Source organism: Perna viridis, chromosome 12 (assembly GCF_037379345.1).
Source record: "Perna viridis isolate PV_CMFRI_1.1 ecotype Kerala chromosome 12, ASM3737934v1, whole genome shotgun sequence".
Taxonomy (NCBI): Eukaryota; Metazoa; Mollusca; class Bivalvia; order Mytilida; family Mytilidae; genus Perna; species Perna viridis.
In genome coordinates this window covers 8952299-8973281 of record NC_142456.1, presented here as the reverse complement: position 1 = coordinate 8973281, position 20983 = coordinate 8952299, and the positions used below count along the sequence as shown (strand labels likewise).

Here is a 20983-nt window from a genome sequence, read left to right as displayed (position 1 = left end):
TTTTGGTCTTTTTTACTTACCTAGATATCTGACCTGTTTGATATTTAAGTAAATCACATCAAGTGTAATGTTCTAGATTGGATGACTTTTGACCTTGGCCACATACAAAATTTTGGCCAAATATCACACAAAATTTGTTTCGGGCTATAATTTTCTTTTGTCTTTTTACTTCTACATTTGATATTTGGTATGGGGTTATGTTTTCTTAAGGCGAGGCTCCTCGTACTAGATTGGTTGACATTTGAACTTGTCCTTTGACCTCATGGTCAAATAACATATCAATTTTTGACTTGATGAGTGTTAATGAGGACAGATGTCATATGACTGATACTAAATTGTTTTTTTTTTATTATTATTAATTTCTGTATTTTGAGAGAATTCAATCAGACCCAAGAATAATATTTCTTGTTTTTGTTGATCAACCCTTGACATTATATCCCATTTCCATTTTTTAACCCCTGTTTTACTGAAATGCACATCCTCTTATCAAAATGTCCCAGGATTACATTCTTTTGATTTCCGCTAGAATCGTGGTTCCCATGATTACTATTGTAAACATGTAGGTTCTTGTTTACAGAATATTTCAAAATGTTTTATAATTTTGTTGTTTAAATATAATGTCACAATACTGTGACTTACTGAACATGGAATTTTGTGCCAGAAATGTAGATAAGAACATTTGGAAAATCAACGTTAAATTTTATAATATATTATAGAAATATTATAATTGGATAACTAGAGGCTTAAGAGAGCCCGAATCGTTCACCCGGTTTACCATTTGCTTATTAAATGGTAATGAGACAGGCTAACTTAAAATTAACTGAATAGTCAAATGCAGAAATGCTTTTAATAGCATTTTACGACCTGAACCAGAATTTTGCTGAAGGCAAGAGTTTTTGAATTATTTTTAAAAAAACTCTTCTGACCCCTATGTTCCATTTTAAGTATAGGCAGCCATATACATTTTAATGGCTTAAAAAACAAAAGTCATTTCGAGCACAATACACTAAAGAATTAATATGCTTCATTTCCATTAACTGATTATAAATGGTTTTAGAGAAGATTTTCAAAATTGCACATGTACATGTGGAAAAATTAAGAATTGTTTCAGGAGCCATAATTCCTACATTAGTAGACGAATCGTTTCGAAATTGTCGGTATTGGTCAATCTTATGATGCTGAACTATATAACCCTTCAAAAAAGGGCAACAACCTTTGAGTTTTTTGCAAACAATTGCCTTCTGACCCCTATGTTCTATTTTTAGTAACAGTGGTTATGTTTTTGTCATGGATCAAGAATCCCAAAATTTAGTTTGTGTGGAATACCATACAGAACAATCCTTTTTGAGGAGAATATTTTCAAAGTTGTACATACGAGGAATGCTAAAAAAAACTTTTATAGGGGTCATTTGTAAATATCGTTTGCAGAATTTCGGCATAGGTTTTTTCTTAATCCTGGACAATATTATCCCCTGCCAGAATTGCGCTAAAGGCAACAGTTTTTGAGTTATTTAACACAAAATGCCTTTAGACACCTATGTTCTATTTCTAGTAACAGTTTTCCGCATTTGATTGATTAATCATATAATTAAGTTTTTTATGAATACATAACATATGGAATAATCTTACATTTCATTAAATCTTTCTCAAAAGAGAAGGTATACAATCTCCTATATGATAACCTCGACGACCGCTTTCTGCTGCTTCGACTGTTTTAAACAAATTAAATAACATTAGTACCACTAATGGACATCCTTGTTATCATAATTAATGTTCATAAATACATAACATATTTTGTTTTCAATTATTTTTATAATGTAAGTAAAAATGTATCTGATCACGTAATTCTATCCTTTCGGAGAATTAAAATTACAATTTTGACATGCTCGCCCACGATGAATAAGGGTATAAGTCCATCCTACCTTTTTAAAGAGGATATTAATTTCTAAGAAAAGCAATACCCAAGTTACAAACTTCGGGTAATCCGTGAATATAAAAGTACTCTGGCAACAAACAAAGAACAAATTGCGCAATTCAAATGAAGCTGGAATGAACTTGTTCACATACGGCATGGTCTAATCTTCGAACGGATTTATTTCACTGCCAGATACCATAGGCACTGGGGACCAGGACTATTATTTTTTTATTATTTTCTTTAAAAATATCATTAAATAATTTTGTTTCCATATTTGAGTTATTATGCGTGTTCTCTGACATGTCCGCTTGCTATTTATTGCTGTTTGTACTATGCAATTTTTCATCATAGAAATATATACTCATTTATACCTTTATCTTCTCGAATACATGAGATATATGAACAGTTTATATATATATATATATATATATATATATATATATATATATATATATATATATATATATATATATATATATATATATATATATATATATAGCAAATAACAAAACATTATTACATTAAACGTGAGAACTTATAACAGACATCAAGCATACGTTGTAACATAACAGGGGTTGTACTAATACAAGCAATATCATCAGCTAATGATGGGACAAAACGTACAACATTATTAACTACAGTATTTGAGTTTACATTTTTGAAGATCAGTTAGCAAATCATTAGTAAACACTACATATAATAAACCTGAAAGGACATATAAGAGAACACACATAACAACTCAAATATGGAAACAAATGATTGAATGATATTTTTTAGGAAAATAAAAAAAAATCATGGTCCCAAGTGCCTGTGCCAGATACCGATATTGTATATTTTCATTTTTTTAATCTGTGCGGACATCAGTAGGGAAATCAAAGACGTGTGTTTCATCTAGTTTAGTAGATGAGTTTCCTCATTTGACAATTCATAATAAAGAACAAGACAGTCATCAAACTTAACAATCTGTCAGGTCTTTTGGAGAAAATGAGATGAAGAATTGACAAAATTTTGATAATTTCGTGATAAGCATCATTAATACAGAATAGGTAGAAATATAAAGACTGTGCCAACTTAATTGCGTGTAATTTTTTGGAAAAAGTATTGTATGAAAAGTCGATAAAGAAAAGATCAGCAAGTTGATATGCTTTTATTTTCATGCGTATAAGACTGCTTTTTTATTTGGAATGGATAATATTCAGTTTAAAACACTAATACTTATTTGGATTTTAGACACAAAACTGAGAACAACTATGTCACAACACTTGCATTTGTACATCTGTAGAATTAATGGAAATATACTTGCTTTACAATAAATTATCTCCCTTAATTTTTGTTAACTACAAATAAACATGTTTGTTTGTTTATTTGTTTGTTTGTTTGTTTGTTTGTTTTTCTTATTTTGCAGGATGTGCATGAAAATGTGGCCACGTTTTGATTAGATTGTAAAAGGCAGTTCCAGGACAGTCTGTGGAACCAACATCCCTATGTCCAAACAAAGCGTATGAACTGGAGATCTTTCCTTTGCTTATTCCACACTGAATCAGAGCTTTACCAGCATTGAGTGCGGCGGTGTTCGGAGTGTGGGTCATAAAGCTTCCCATAAATGAAGCAGCTAGTCCCTTAGAATTATAGTGTTGTGTATGAGCTCCCACTCTGTCCCAACCTCTACCTTCATAAACTCTACCGTCTTCTCCCACCAAGAAACTGTATCCTATATCAGCCCAATCTACAGTAAAAAAAAAAGTCAATAGTCCCATATCAGCCCAATCTAAAGTAAAAAAGTCAAAAGTCCCATATCAGCCCAATCAAAAGTAAAAAAAGTCAATAGTCCTATATCAGCCGAATTTAAAGTAAAAAAAAAACAATAGTTGTAAGCAGATATCTTGATATCGTGTTTGAAATCGGGAAAAAAACCAAGAGCCCTGAACCAACTGTGTCATCTGCTTAGCGATAGTTAAGTGTCAGTAACTGTAATAATCAGGCAGTTGGTGAAACATGGTATAAAAATCATCAATTTGATAATGTAATTTGACTATTTGCAAAATCAGAATCAAGGACAACAGACAAGATTTTCCATAGCATGCAGCACCATTGAGTTCCAATTTCATTAAAATACACTGAAAATGAACACTTCAAGGGCAGATAACTCTGTCAAAAACCTCATTTTTCTAAGATTCTATTGAAAAATTTCTGCGCAAATCCAATGATGTATAGACCAAATAATGATATTTTCAAATAGAAAAAGCATCCTTGAGTGATATTCAATGTCAGATCGGTGGAATTTCGACATGCACATCTTTCTGATTTTTCCCGTTTTGCCTGATTCTTTAAAAAATATTGACACTTAAGTAACTGAACTGCTATGATTATAACGACGTAAAACTTCAACGTAGTTTGCGCTTCCAATTCATGCTTTGATAAATTTATTTAAAATTGAAAACAAAGAAAATAGTGTTGAGGAATCTTAAAATTGTGGAAATAAAAAAGTTATGCCATGTAATGATATATTTGCCAACAATCAAGGTATTTTTTATCGCTGGTCTCTGACTACATGTTTTAGATATTTTAAGATATTAAGTGGCAGTCTTTCTAAATCAGTCAAAAGGTGACTCATGTTTGTCAAAAACCCACCGAATTCATTTTCTGTTTTTTCGAAACAGTAACTGGTCACAAAACTAGTCTTAGTTTTTCATTTGGTTGTTGCGCCTTTTAGATAAATATTACAGATTGTACATAAAATTTGCAAAATGCAAGAGTTATCGTTCTTGATTTGGTTTCATTTGGTTGATTTTAGTTGGAGATAAATGTATGATATACTATAAAGTGCAGATCTGAATGCAGAAAAGATTGTTGTTATGTGAAAGTATAGCAAATGTAGACTTAAAAAAGCATCGCTTGTTAGGTGGTTTTTTCTTGACCATGAATCACTTTACCATTGGCAGTGTCTGAATTTTATGTGGACTGGTACTTAATGTATTACGATATTTTTCACTTCTCCTTAAACCTATAGATACGGCACAAATAAAATTGTCGCGATAATTTCATGTTATAAGTATCTTACGTCTTGTGTCCATATGGTAGTTCTGAATGCCTTTCATTTGTGAAACGCACGAAGAGAAACTGGAACAAGATCCACCCTCTGTGTGGTGTATAAAGAAATCCCGTACAGGTGTTGAAAGATGCGACGAACTCTTGGTTCTTCTTGCCCCCCAACTGTCACGGGAGATAATCTTTACGTTAGAGCAGTCACCGGTGTCATGTTCTACGAAAAGAAAGTTAGGCGTTTATGTCTTGGGGATACTAATATATCAACAGAGTTGAAATAATGTATATCATGGTGTAAGAAGTGTCTTTAGTGCTATCTTGACAGATGTTGTAACAACTGGGTTGTAGGATTTCTGAAGTCAGGATAATCGAATAAAGTGCGAGCCGTCAATTCTAGTATCGAGTTTTCGGAAAACTGAAAATCAAGTAAATGTAAACATTAAATTGAGCCATGTTCGTGTATCTGAATCACACATTTGTTGATCCTTGTTTTGTAGATAAATGTGTGATTTTATTTTAACGTTTCATTGTATGCATAAAACACGTTTTGGTATCGATTTAGAGGGAGTAGTTACCGGTTGGTGTACTTGTACAACATCTCCTGGCTGAGCTGCCTGAACATTTCCCGGAGTAGTATGATCCAGAACATTTATTACTGTCGTCTTGGCAGTGTCCTCCAATATCAAGACATGGTTGGTCACTGGCTGAAATGGCATTAGTGAAATGTTTTGATTTCGTACATGCCTTGAATTGTAGTTTCCCACTAGCGTGGTGTTTAGGAAGGTAGGGAAAATACAGTGACATGAAAGGAGAAAGGGTTTCAAAAAGGATGAAGGGAATGGGGAGTGAGACGAAGTATATTGAATACGGAAATAAATATATCTTGATTTCGTTCCGTCAGTTTCTTATTTCCTAATGTTTAGAAGAGGAAATGGTAAGTATCAATAGAACGGCTTTTAAGTGAGGGAATGTTGCTTATTAAAGCAAAAAGGGAATAATGAATGTCTTACGGTAAACATATTAGCTTTTGTAGTGTACAGACGAACCTTGTTGTGTCAAACTCGGATAACTTGAAACCTCTGTTTGAAGTAATATGTCAGTCCCGGCAAAAGCTTCCTTTACCTAATGCATTAATACCTTCGATGTCTTAAATTCTGATGATTCGAAATCCCAGATAACTGGAGGTATTCACCCAGTCCCTCTGATTGCTATATAATACAAATTAACCCTGATGTTTGGGACTGAGGTAATTAAATATTTGTTGACACATAGCTATGAAATCTGATTGTTTTATTACCTTAATTGGCTTCAATGAAAGGTTGATCTTTCTTTGTAGAATGTTTAGCGGAAGCACGTGTATAGTTCACCTGTTGACATTTAAATTATCTGATTAACCAAGCCGATATTATTAAGCAAACATGACAATAATGCAATGATTATGGACGATTAATTAAGATAAAACAAACCAAACTCTTTTATTTTCGACAACAGTTCACGTGTAAAATAATTAATTGTTTCATTGTCTAACTATAAAAATGGGAGTAGGCATTACTGCATTCAAACAGTTCACAATGTTAGCTGAGCAATCTAGTGAAGGAACTGGCTCAACCAGTGGGATAGCTAGATCAGCTTAACGTAAACTGAATGTATAGTCTATTGACGAAAAGTACCAAGCAGTTATAGAGGTAGAGAGAGGTTTACAAATAGTCTGAAATTCCCCATAATTTCTGAGTTCCAGTCAATACTTTATCCACTTGGATAAAAAGTGCTGACAAGATTAAAGATGCATACCAGCAAAGCAGTTTTGGTCCAGACAGAAAGCGTATGAGAACGGCTTCTTAAGAAGACGTTGAAAAGATATTACTTAAATGGTTTGCCAATGTAAGAGACCAAATCCTGCCAATATCTGGACCAATGCTGGTGACTAAAGCAGAGGAATTCGCCAAACGACTAAAATTATCCAGACTTCAAGTGTAGCATTGCTTGGCTGGATAGATTCAAAGAAAAAGGAGCATTGGTTCTTTTAGAAGAGGCATTAATTACTTTCAAAATGCTGTGTATTGTAATCTAAAGATATTTTTACACATACATTAATTAAATAGCTTGAACAAATTTTAAAATGCATATTTTCGAAAATAGCTTGAACAAATTTTAAAATGCATATTTTCGAAAAGTGCACCACGATGTAAATGAAATACTGTTGCCGTGTTGTTGCGAAGTCAAATTAACATATTACGAATAATAATTTTCGCGGTTTTTAACACACAACTGTTTTTTATCCATAGTAAAACTAAACTACGAAAACCACACGAATAATAGGTCTTTCGAAATATATTGACTCTAAACTGTAATTAAGTTTTACCGTGCCGTTTGAAATGGTCAGACTAATTTTATAACTATTTTACAAATGCATATATCAACAAATATGATTTTTATGGAGATGTATTCTGGTTCATCAAAACTTAATCATTAATATAAAACAATGATATAAGAGGGTTAAGTTGAATGTATATCATGGAAAATAATCAAGAAAGGCATCGTCTTCGAGATTGTATACTACATGTTGTTACCAACTTATATGATTTAAGAAAACCCCTATAGGCAATGAATTCCCTCCAGTATCTTTTTGGATCAATTAACTTGTATGCCAACAATCCTTGTATAAAAAATATGTATAACGATTGTTGAATTTTTCAAAATAATGCTATAAATATACCTACTGAGAGAGTATTTCTTAATATTATTTTTGGATTGTAACATATGATTTTTTACGACTTTTGTTACTTTTCATGGTGAAAATTGAAGTTTTTGTGTTATAAAGAGATGGCCTTTTGTGTGATTTGTTGGCTTGACAAGTGTTGAAAGTGCCTGAAAGGATTGTTTTAAAGGATTATTGGTCTTGCAGATCATGTTTTTTATGTCAATATAGATTTTTTTTTTTTTTGTTCCAATTATATATATATACATATATAATATAAAAAGGAACTAATATTAAGAATTACAAAGTTCAAAGAGATTGATTAAGTTTCATCAAAACACACACCAAGCTTAGACTAATTTCATATTTTTTTAATGTTCCATATTATAACAAAAATCTTATTTTTTCTCTCAAAAGTGTTCAATATATGAATAAGTCATTTTCATAAAAAAAATTGCAGCCATCCTTATAAATCATGTTTTACATAATAATACATATAACAATCCTTTTACAATCCTTATATACAATTCTTGTACTATATTTTTATACAAGGATTGTTGGCAGACAAGTTAATTGATCCATCTTTTTAATGTTCCTGATTCTTGAATAATTATTTTACTTTCTTCTTTCCTTTACTGTCGTGGTGGAAGGTTTTTTACAAATGAATTTAGTCAAAATTATTTACGATACTTGTTACGAAAAACAATGAACAAGTTTTAAATCAGTTTCACACGGATCAAGAATTATGAAAAATAGAAATGAAGTAAATATATTTTACCTTTACAGTAACAGATTCCTACTATAACCAATATACAGAACTTCAACATCATGGCCATATTTGACACGATTGTTCCTATTACGGTCTAAGGTTTGATAACAAAAGTGAGCCGGTATATTTCTGGATCAATGTTTAACAACGAGGTGAAGGAACGTTAAATTCACGTAACTTGTAAAAACAGACAATAGTAATGAAAGTTTCAGATAATCTGTATATGGAATTAATGCTTTAAATGGCGTTTTTAAACCAGGAGGTCTCACCTATGTCAGCAGTTAGTTATGTCCATTAATATTATTCAGATCGGCCAACCGTTTAACTTCTGGTGTCTTCCTCGAAAGCCAACATTTTATATGTGAAGAAACAGCAAAAAGAAAAAAAGAGTTTAGCAACTGGAATAAATATGAACTGAAATAAGTCACCTGTAATTTACCTATCTGTTAATTAATATGAATGTTTTTTGATAAGCATGCACCTTTGTTGTAATAACCACTGACAACTATTCCTTGAACGCCAACAAAATTTAAGATAAATTGTCGGTAGATCAAAGGATCTTGGCATTCAAGGAATAAACCTAACTTTTAACTAATTATTTTTACTCATTTTCCATGTAAAGTCATGAATCATGGAGCACATTTTTATTTGATTCAAAATTTTTTTTGTTGTATGATGGACTTTTGTTTTGTTGTTTTGCAGAATTATTGGACTTATCTTTGAACTTACCAGAAGCCTGAAACCCTTACCTAGATCAGTTTTCGCCTTTCAGTGGCAATAACTTTAACAAGGATTTGTTCCACAAGTTCAAACCAAAGAAACGATCTTTCAATTGAAATTTTGTTTCTATCTATTATGACTTTCAAATTATTGTTTTTTTTTTCGCCTTTCAAGGGCAATAACTCTAACAACGAGTCGTCTTACAACTCAATATAGACGTTTGCAGGCCTTATTTCAGACTTTCAAAGTTTTTTTTCTTTTTCTCCATTCCACGCAATTTCCTGCTCTTAATTTCCACGTGTACAGTTTCCATGGAAGAAACCGATTCCCCTTACGCCTGTTCTAGATCAAAGCGTTATCGCATACATTGTATGGCTTTTGAAATCGATTTCAATTTGTAATAATTTTTTATTGATATATTTGAATTGTCTCTGTCAGCACGTAAGGCACTACATTCAATTATGTTATAGTATTCGTCCCAAATACCGTTCTCACATAATGTCATCAATGACAATTTTTTTCTTTTCTATTTGCAATGGTTTTCTAGATATTGTTAAATGAAGAGCTTGGCGTGGCGCAGCATGTCGAACTGTATTCACTTTTGGCAACTGTGGACCTAATACTTAAAATTATTTTTGACACACTTAAGCATAGTGATTTACAGTCCATTGTGGACACAACAATAGGTTTCGACACAATATAGCACAGAATTTTAAATTCATTAAAAACCCTCAAAAAAGCTTATTTTATGGAGTTTGACCACTTTTAACTCTAAAAACGCACACAGGGATTTTCGTAAGGAATCATTTTTTGTTTTTTTTTTTAAATCAAAACCAAATATTTAAAAAGTTGTTTCTTGCGTGATCCAATTTTTTTACCATTAAATCCCCCCCAAAAAGAGAGAATTAAAACCGAATTGCAAAACGAACAGATTGACAGCCTAATCAACAATATGCTTCACCTGTCAATTCTAATGATAAAACTCCTTATTTCCAAAAGGGATGGGGCAAAAACCTCCAAAAACTACTGGGCCCCTCCGCCATGTTCCTAAGAACAATGGGTAAAAATTCAATAAGATCAGATAAATTTTACTTACATGTGAGTTATCGTAAACTGAAGTCAACAGATGCTTACGAGGACAGGTGATGCTATTATACAAGCGGCAAAAAAATTGTGATCGTTTGAAAACTGTAATAAGGTCATTTTTCGCATATCAAGGTAAATAGTTTCTTAGATATATCTAGAATAAGTGGCATTACCCCTTATGTTCTTTTAAGAGCCTTTCTACGAAAAAAACATGCAAAACTGGAAAAATCGCCCCAAGGTCATGTTGGAATTGCCGTAAATTTTATAGTAGGAATAAAAGAAGGTCGTAAGAGATTTCCAAAAATTCATATGATAATTACCAGATTTTGTTTTATTTTTAGAAAAGTCGTTTTTGGGTATTAGGGACATTTTCTATTCTCCTAAAAAATGCCTATTTTTTTTAGTTTAAAAAGAGTTATTCATAAGTACCTACTGTAACTGACATGAATTGGAATATGTTCTTACAAAATGTATATTCCGAATTACAGAAAATGAATGTATTGCAAATTGTTTGTCAGGATGTACCTCGTTATTAAGTATACAAAGGACCGATCATTTTATAAATGCCTTTCAGTCAAAGAGAAAATCTTGTTTATATATTTTCAATATTCAGTAACAGTATATTACATGTAGGTTCTTTCATGCATGTACACATGGATATTATACTTTTACTATTTTTGTCTTCACTGGAGTGAGTTTATGAAGGAACATCGAAGACAGTCTCATATTTAACTGCAGACGTAGTTATAGAAGAGTACTTGCAAATGATTGCATTATTTTACATGTCATATTAGCAAGTACATTTGCACATCATTGAACATATAAGCTGGGACAAGGACACACTGTTTGTGTATAAAAAATGAACTAATCGAAGAAAAATGGAACGATTAAAGGCATATTACTGATTATTAGGTAAGGTATTTACATGTAGTTTCATTGAACAGATACAAATATTTCATTGTACCAACACATTTACAATAAATGGTCACGACACATACCCAAATGGGCAATGTTTGAAACAAGCATACTCAATATGTGTATAAGTTTATAAATAATAGAATAAATAAAATGAAAAAAGGGGTAAAATATATACATGTAAGGTTTAGGAGGGATATTTTTCTTTCAATTTTGAAATTTTTTCCTATTCAAATCTGTTGAAAGGCGAATTAATAGATTTTACAAAGAGTTTAGCATTTACAGGTTATTGGGGTCCAAAGTTGGACCACATCACAGAAATCTTCTATTTTCTTTAATTTCTTTTTTATTTATTTATTATTATTATTTTTTTTTGGGTCAAATTTTGAAACTTATTTATTACATGTAGATTCCTCATGAAAATCCCTACCTAAATTTTTCAATCAAATTTCAGATATCTCTTTTGGTTTTGGGTTTTAGGGATTTAAGGAAATTGTTTTTATAACCCTTATTTAGCTTCTTTCAACTTAAATTGAACTTCAAATTTTGTGCAATATTGCGCCAAAACCAGTTGCGCTGTAAGTTGCTTTGTTTAAAAACTAACATTGTGTCTACACTTGCCCAAAGTGAAGAGAGTTTAACATGTTGTTCTTGTATTATGCTCTGCTCTGCAAAACTCTTTATTTAACTATAAATTAGGGGTAACATCATTAGGTTTCAAACTCTTGACCTCCACACAGATGGATACATGTATATGTGGTTGCTACTAACAAAACTTAATTTCCCCATCTGTTTAGGGTTTGACCTCTATAGGCAAGTTTAGCAGCAATGGAGTGTTATATTTTTTTGTATATATTGTTATGCTTAATTTGAGCAGATCCAGAGGTTTTGAGAGGAAAATGAGCCTTACCCAAATTTTTCCTCTAAAAAATGTGGATAAACACAACCAGTACGTGTACATATGTATAGTCACTGCAATGCTAAAAAACAGATATGCTTCATTATTTATTTGAATTCTTTCTAAATATTTTTAGTGGCTAAACATACAAAAAATAACATTTTGTTGAAGTTAGAATTTAATAATATGGGGTCCACATGAATCAGCTTACATCTAAGTCAATAAATTCTGATATTCATGTATACAAATCCAGTCTCCACAATATACAACGCACATGCTTGTGATATTTGATATATAAATACATGTACATTTGCATGTATTTTTAATCAAACAACTAAATGCTAAGTATATTTGTACATGTAATGAGGTATTAAACTACAAACTGTAACTAATATAGTTGTGTTTGTTTTAAACATGTGTTTTATAGTACTCCTTCTTTTAAACTGATTGATACTAGTACAAAATGTGCATGTAGAGTAAATCTCTTTTACAAAAAAAAAAAATAGAAAGCCCAAGTTCTTTCTGTTTCAGGTGAAGAAGCTTAAATACATTTATCCAAGTAATTATTTGTTGTGTGAATAGCAAGAGACTGATACAGACCCTGCCTTGGGTCATGATTGATGCACTACAAGTATTGCAGAAGAGGAAATGCTGCACCAAGTGGACAATCATTCAAGATTTTTTATTAACTTTAGTATGTACATGTAAAATGACTATCTGGTATTTAGGAGACATTGTTGCTGCATTTATAGATCTTTTACAATATGTTTTTAAAACCTGCAAGTATTTAAGGTTATCAACTCTGGAAAGCTATATTCGTTTGATTATCTACCCACATGCCAAATATCAAAAAGCTACAGCTATTTGTATATGTCGAAAGATAACAGAATGATCATATTTACAGACAGGGCACAATTTGTTACATTAGAAACAGCCACATTAAACACAAAAATTTTACCAAAAGGTCAAAGTTCAAGATCACAAATCCTGGTATTCAACACATCATCTTGAGGTTTTATCTACCCATATGCCAAATATCAAAAGTCTATGTTAAAAGAAAAAAAAAGTTAAAGAGAAAAAGTGTTGACATAGTTCAAAAGAGGCAGATAGACGCAAAGATAGATTGAGTGTTGTAGGATCGAATCCACCATATTTTGATACTACTTAGGCTTTTTGTAGGTTTATATGATCATGGTTTACCTTCTCCAACAATTTTCTTTACCCTTAACGCTAACAAAACGAAAAAGAAACAAGCACAAACACAGGAGGTAGAAAATTGCCATTTTCTCATTTTCATGCTTCCACCAAATCTTGGCTACTTTAAAGTGTCCTTTTATTGTCATATCTGAAATACCCAGCATGAAGTGTTGTCTAGTTACTCTATAAGAGTGCATCTTATTGGGTATAAACAAGACAGCTTAGGAGACATCATTGCTGCCTTTATAGATGTTTTACAATATTTAAAAAAAAACTTGCAAGTATTTAAGGTCATCAACTCTGGAAAGCTAAATTCTTTCGATCATGCTGTTAACAGGTCAATAAAATGCTTCTTAAGGCGTAACTTACTACGAAGGTAGAGGACGAACCCCGAAATGTAGGGACAATTGTGGACATATCATTCAAACTTGACACAGCTTTGAATTTTGATTGTGATTAGAAATTTAACACACAAAAAGAATTTGAGTCTCTTTGTAGCCTTCTTTGCTTAATGGTTTAAGAGTAATCAAGGGAACCAAGGTTATAGCGGTAATCAAAAGAATGTAATCCAGGGAAAAAGACCAGATATGGAAAACAGACATACACAACAAAGGACATAAAGTAACTAAAATCATACATACAAAGTAACAAAAACAAATGAGCAACTCGGACTCCACTAAAAACTGGGAGCATGGACTATGTGCACCGTTTGGGTAAGCGTCTTCTGCTTTTCTAGAAACACCCGCCGAGTTGCTCATAAAAAGTCAAGTCCGGGGTAGATCTCCAACATCACTCCAAACCTTCCATTTGGGACTATCAAATACAAAGTTAATGGTTTGCTATGTCAACCCCCTCCAATTGTTCGGATCAAAAGATGCACAATTGGAACACATAATAAAGATTCTGTGAAAGTTTCATTTAATTCCATTAAGTGGTGTGGGAAGAGTAACCGATAAGAGATGGGTCCCCCTGTATAACGGAAGGACAGGCACCTCTATCACTAACGTTTGCCAATGAGGATACATTAAAAAAATTGCTAGTACTTGTTTTGGCCCCTTTTTCTTACTTGGCTCAAGTCACAGTCCCAGCCTGGTATGGTATTTAAAGCGATCCATAGACTAATAGTAAAGTTATTGTCTGGCCATCAGGAAAATTGATGTCTCTGCCGGACTCGACTTTTTATGAGCAATTCGGTGGGTGTTTCTAGAAAAGCAGAGGGCGTTTACCCAAACGGTGCACCTGGTCCATGCTCCAAGTTTTTAGTGGAGTCCGAGTTGCTCATTTGTTTTTGTTACTTTGTATGTATGATTTTAGTTACTTTATGTTCTTTGTTGTATATGATTGTTTTCCATGTCTGGTCTTTGTCGCTGGATTACATTCTTTTGATTACCGCTATAACCTTGGTTCCCTTGATTACTCTCTGACCCCTAATTTCTAATATGTTCAAGTCTTAATCCCTAAAATCAAGACCAGTCTGACATTTGTGGTATAGAATATTGTGGAACAAGCACATAGACATTCCCATGCTTTTACTGGAGTTATATAGTTAAATTCAATGAAATGCTTGTTTTGTTCTAATTCTGAAACGGCTGGGGCTTAACCCCCAAAATCAATACCAACCTCCCGTTTGTGGTTTGGAACTTTATTTTCATAATGATCAACCAAAAACTGTTCAAGTTTCTCACAAAACCAAGTGACTACGGGCAACGACATCACCATACGACTGCAAATGGTTTGTGGTAAAAAAAAAACAAAAGGCTCTGAAAGAGCCGGAATCGCTCACCTGGCAAATATGCCCTATTAACTAAGTAAGTAAAGGTATCGTGCTTTGCCAAATGTACCTTGTTTGACTAAAAAAATGCTGAAAAAGAGCATGATATTGATTAATGCTGTAAGTTCAACTGAGACACTGAGGCACTGTAAAATGTATGAAATGCCTTATAAGTGTCTGGAAAAAAATGGCAGTGTTCCCACATGTCCTGTTATTCCACCGGGTCTCAGGGGGCATTAGCCTAATATACATTTGCTGAAAAAAACATGAAATGAGATCAAATCATGGCTACACATTTTTATCATCACCATTCAACTCCGGCCACTATGTTTATCAAATATCGTAGAAACCAAATCAAGTATAATATTAGCGGAAAACCGCCCAGAACAAACTTCCGTCAACACCACTCAACTTAGAATACCCTGTTTCCTAAAGAAACAAAAAAAAATCTTTGAATCCGAGCAACTGGTAATTTCAACACTGCCAGTCAACTTAGCATATCATGTTTATCTTATGAGTAGCTTTCCTCTCCATTATTCTTCTATAGCTGTGGAAAATAAAGCAAAAAAGCACTTAGACCCAAAGGTTCTATTTTAGTAACGACGGTCATGTTTTTCGACCGAAGAAAAAAAAATTAAACAATCGGTTTGTACAGTATACCCCAAAACAATTATGCTTACTTTCATTAAATTTTGTCGCATGGTTTCAGAGAAGATTTTCCAAGTTTTACATACGAAAGACTACTAAAAATCTCTTTCAGGGTTCATGAATCCTACACTGGACGATGAATCATTTTGAAAATTATGGCAAAGGTTCATCTTTTGGTGGTGAACAATAACAATAAAGACCTCCCTTCAGAATTTTGCTAAATTCAAGGTTTTTTTTTGTTTTAGTTATTTACAAAAAAACCCTGTATTTTGACCCCTATGTTCTATCATTAGTACAGTGGCCACGTTTTAAAAAAAATGAACAATTAGTTTGTGCAAATTACCCTAACAATCCTACATTATGTACCAACTTTCATTTGATTCTGAATAGTAGTTTCAGAGATAATATAAAAAAATGTGTAAAAAGGGTAAGAACTCAAACATGGGTCAACGGATTTCACTAAAATTTGAATACAGAGATCTAATTATGCTGAACACTTATCCCCGTGTCAGAATTTATTTAAACCTTACGGGTATGGAGATATATGAGAAAAACTGCTGCCTGATACCCATGTTCTATTCTTAGTTACGATGGCCGTTTTCCGACAGATCAAAAAACGAAGCATAAACTTCGTGCAGGATACCCTAAGGAACAATCATGCTAAGTTTCATCCAAATCCATTCAGTATAGTTTCAGAGGACAAGATGCCAGAGAAATCGTTAACGACGACGACAAGCGATGGTAATACGGCCAGGCGAGATATATAGACTAGTAAATCATCAATTTGTTCTATTTATCTGAGCCTTAGGTCAGATGTTTTTTTCACAAATGATTGTTTTGAGCAGTTTGGGTGTTCATGCATGGATGGAAACCTTGTACTACTCCATATCAAAAGCATGGCATAGCCAGTTATTGCATTTTCTATGTTTTCTGGTGTCATAGTCTAATACCACTTTTGTCAAATTTATGCAGAAATAATTATCTATAAAGTTTCAGAATCTGCAGATAAAAGCTAGCACATATCAAAAGCACGACAATAGCCAAAGTTATTGCATTTTCCATGTTTCTGGTGTCATGGTCTTGTATCACTTGTCTAATTTATGAAGAAAGAATTATCTAAATTACAGAATCTGAAATTTGTTCAAAATATTTTTTCTCTAGAAGACGTTTCTTTGTAGTTGATTAAAGAAAACAAAAGATACATTGTTAGCACAAGCTTCATTTATTTTGTTGTTTAATTCAACATAGCTGCTTTCAGACAACACACTTCACACAGATTTAAAACAAATATTAACATTTAACCAGTGGTGGTCTCTTTCATTAACAGTGGTGGTTTTTTATCATCCTCACAATGAGCAGATACCCATAATGGTTCAAATGTTTCTAAAAATGTATAGTGTACCATTATTTTGTTTTAAAATGAAGATGAATTGGTCAGAACTTTATTACTACTTTATAAATAATCATTTTTGGTTCAAATAATCCATAGCATATTAAAGTAACTTTAAAATAATCTATCTAAAAATATTTTCATGGGCATAAATCAACAATAATTTAAAAAAAATTAAGTTCAAAAATTTATATAATACATCCAATTTTCATAAATATTATGGTTATTAAATAATGTCATCGTTCAACATTAATCACATAATAAAGTTACTGGGGTATAATGTTTTTATTGGTCTCTCTGCCTGACCATCATAACTTTTTGTGACCTGAATTGTGCCTCCATTTTTAATAAATAATTTCATTTTTTGTAGTTTTCATTTAATGTTTTGGTTTATCTATCTAAAAGAAAAAAAAAATATTTGAAAAAAATAAAAGAAAATAATGGAATACTAAAAATATATGAAAATATAACAGATGTACAGACCACCCATTATCTAGCAATAACATTAGCTAGAGGCACTATCTATAACGTGATACTGAACACAAATCAACCATCAACAATGTTGATTTATAAGCTATCATATGAGTAAATTGTAAAGTCAAAATGAAGTATATTTTTTTTTAAACTATTAGAAAATTGCCATCAGTAATGTTAAAAAACTACATAATGCAAGTTATATTTATAGCAATTTTAAATCAGTTGAAATATTTGAGATACCAAAAACATAACAAAATATGTGTATTTACAGAAATTCTACTACCAACATATCAGTCTTTGAAATCTTAATTCTGTTCAAGGTATCACGTTATATAAAGCACTCAAGGCATTTTTCAATGATCTTTTATCATTCAGCCTTTGAAACTCATAACAACATTTGTAACCATAAAAATTTAAGGTTAACTAACAAACTCATTCAAAACAAACAAAAATTATGCTACTTTTAGCACTGTTAACAATAAAACCATGTCTTAAAATGTCCTGGCATAAAATGTCTCAACTTCTTACACTTTTTGGGGCTATGTTTTACTGTGTTATAACTGATAGGATTTTTCACACTTTTTTATATAACATATTTCTCATTTGGGTTTGTTAAACTTATGCAATCAATTGTACAAAAAGTTGTAAGCATAAAATCAGTCCAAAGTAAATATGACATCACAATATTACTTTCTCTTATGACATTATTTTACACTAGCAATTTTTTTTTGTGAAATCAATTACTAACAGTTGTTTATGAAAGTAACTTAAAATTTTGTATTAACAAATTAGTCAGATTGAACAACTTTGCAACATACATCTAAAAAATCATTCAACATTGTGATAATTTTTTTAATAATTTCAAAATTTTAGTGCAGCTCCATTTTTATTTTAATTATTTAAGTTTTTAAAACAATTGTTTTACAGCAAACAAGTATACATGAGTATGTTTTCCTAAGTTGAAGCACTTTATACCAGAAAATTTCAGACAATGATAAATTCCATACATAAAATGTCTCATTCTTTTTTAACTTCATCGAGCAGCTATGTTTAGACTATAAAAAAAACCAGTTCAATTATGTAAAAAACAAAGAAGACGTACAATTATAAATAATCTGACTCTATGATACATTTAGTAAACAATTCATTCATTCCTTTTAAAAAGCATACACACAAGTAACAACAGTTTAACAAGTATTCTGTCTCTAGTATCAAGTTTGATATTTATATTATTAATCCCCCTCAAAAATTCTTTCAAGTGTAAAAGAAAAACACCTTATCTAAAAATAGCCCTAAAATAAACTTCCTGTTTCAAAACTATACTAATTATTCTATTTATAGACTTAAAAAATAAAATAATGTATTAGCTTTGATTATTATACCTCCCCTGATCTTTCAGTGGCCTTACAAACAACAGGCAATCAATTTCTTTTGGCAGATCAAAGCTTTCCAGCAGTGTTTATATTTTTTTTATTTTGTGCATTTCTGATACAAAAATTGACCAATAACAGCATGAATACCCCATCTTTCCAAATTGTTTTCTAAACCCAAACCAAACATTTTAACCAATTAAAATGTTAAAACTTCCAAAAACTATCTGATTTCAATACACATGATTTCCTAACAGTTCTCTTTTACATTTCTAAACAAAGAATGTTGGTTTTCAAAAATATGATACTAGAGTTAGAACACATAAAAAAAATGATCTGAAAAATAAATAAGAACCTGCACTAGCTTGATCCCAAAGTCCTTACTCAATCCACATTAACTACTATTATTCTGAGCTGATGGAAACTACACAAAACTTCTTCATCATAGCATGTTACACATCAGCAATCACATGAACAACAACAGCCCTATGTTTATCTCATATAAAATATATTTTGCATGACTTTAACATGAAAGAGGTAATTAAATTCATGATTATATTACAATTCATATCGCAACTGTTGTACTAATGCATGATGTTTGTATAGACAAATATTTTTAATCAAGGCCAGCTTTCACTCAGAATAAATTAATCAAACCCATTCATTTACAAAACTTGTAGACCATTATTTTAGTGAAATAAGATGCCTAAACCAGGAAGCTTAATCAATTAATGACAAATAAAATTAAGGATCGTCAATAAAAGATAAATTTGAATACTTGAGTAAAGGAGGTCCCTGTTTTATGAGCACTTTATTAGTTATTTCCATATTTGAGTATAGTGTAATTTTTAGGAAAAAAGATGAGTATAAAAAAGACTTATTAACATATTTATGAATATTTTCTTCCTTAAAAAGAGAGATACCCTCTAAAACTTTCATAAAAAGCTTACTTAAACTCGCTCAGCTTGTACGGCAGATGTTTGTTAAGCATTATTTTCAGTAAATTATAAGTCCACTTGCAACAAACTTAATCGAAGAACATTTCCATACATTCATAAATACAGATCTATGTAATAATCTGGCATTAACAGTAATACATAAAAAATGCAGTACTTTTCATTTTTGAAATACTAAAATACACCATAGAAACAATCTTTGTAAATATTTAAGTTCCATATTCCAGACATCAAATACTTTCTACGTCTATCTTATATAACCAGTTATCTCCCTTTACCATGTTATCTTACCAATAGCATCAGAGTCTAGTGTTTCTTAACTCTTAAGTATGATGCATAAAGTTCAGCAATAAAGTTTCCACAAACATTCTTGTATCACCATTTGCCTTATCCTTACATAGACATGTTACTGGATATAAACAGCTGATTCCATATATTCTTTTTTCAACAACTCCTATTTCATATATTAATGAACTATTTACAACTGAATTGTATTCTGCCATTCACAGTTCCTCTTCTTATTCAATATATATGACCTTATCAAGATAATAGACATCATGATTTTGATTGCATTAAAATTAAACATGGGTTACGTACATAATATGGTTGGTTGTCCATACAAAAAGGTGATGCATGTTTGAACTAGACTGTTCAGTTCATGGAGTTATTACACTTCATATAGTTGAGTAATTGCCCATCTTCTAAAATCATACTAGGCTATCAGTAATTCTTAAAATAAACTTGCACAATGTACGAATCTTTAACAAATTTCTTAGTATTTGTATAAAAGTAAATTTTTCGTTACAGTTCAGACTTTACTCCAAAACCCTAACATGTTTTTGAAGTTTTAAAGCCTTAAGTCAACTTTATAGCATTAAACTGAAAGTATTGAATTTCCCATACTTTTAAAAACAAGTTCTCTTTCAAAAAAAACCCCTTAACTTATGCAATAAGACTACTGTACAGGTAAGAAAGACAACATTTAAAAGATTTCATTAAAACATGATTAAACTAATTCATTACAAATTTGACATGAATTGAATGTGTCTTGTCCACTTAATGTAAATCATTACATATGACAGCTAATTTGTCATTTTTAAATAGAAACTACAATAACAATACTGTAAC

The 20983-nt window shown here is 31.5% G+C and overlaps 1 protein-coding gene across 1 annotated transcript; it reads right to left on the bottom strand.

Moving 5' to 3' along the window:
* Positions 1 to 3048: 3048 nt before the first annotated feature.
* On the bottom strand, positions 3049 to 8577 carry LOC148601097 (peptidoglycan-recognition protein SC2-like). Its single transcript, XM_088555556.1, has 4 exons — positions 8437 to 8577; positions 5536 to 5664; positions 4977 to 5177; positions 3049 to 3641 (listed from the first exon to the last, which is right to left on the bottom strand). The coding sequence occupies exons 1-4, from the start codon at positions 8492 to 8494 to the stop codon at positions 3310 to 3312; spliced, it is 720 nt and encodes a 239-aa protein (XP_088411682.1). The 5' UTR covers positions 8495 to 8577; the 3' UTR covers positions 3049 to 3309.
* Positions 8578 to 20983: the final 12406 nt, after the last annotated feature.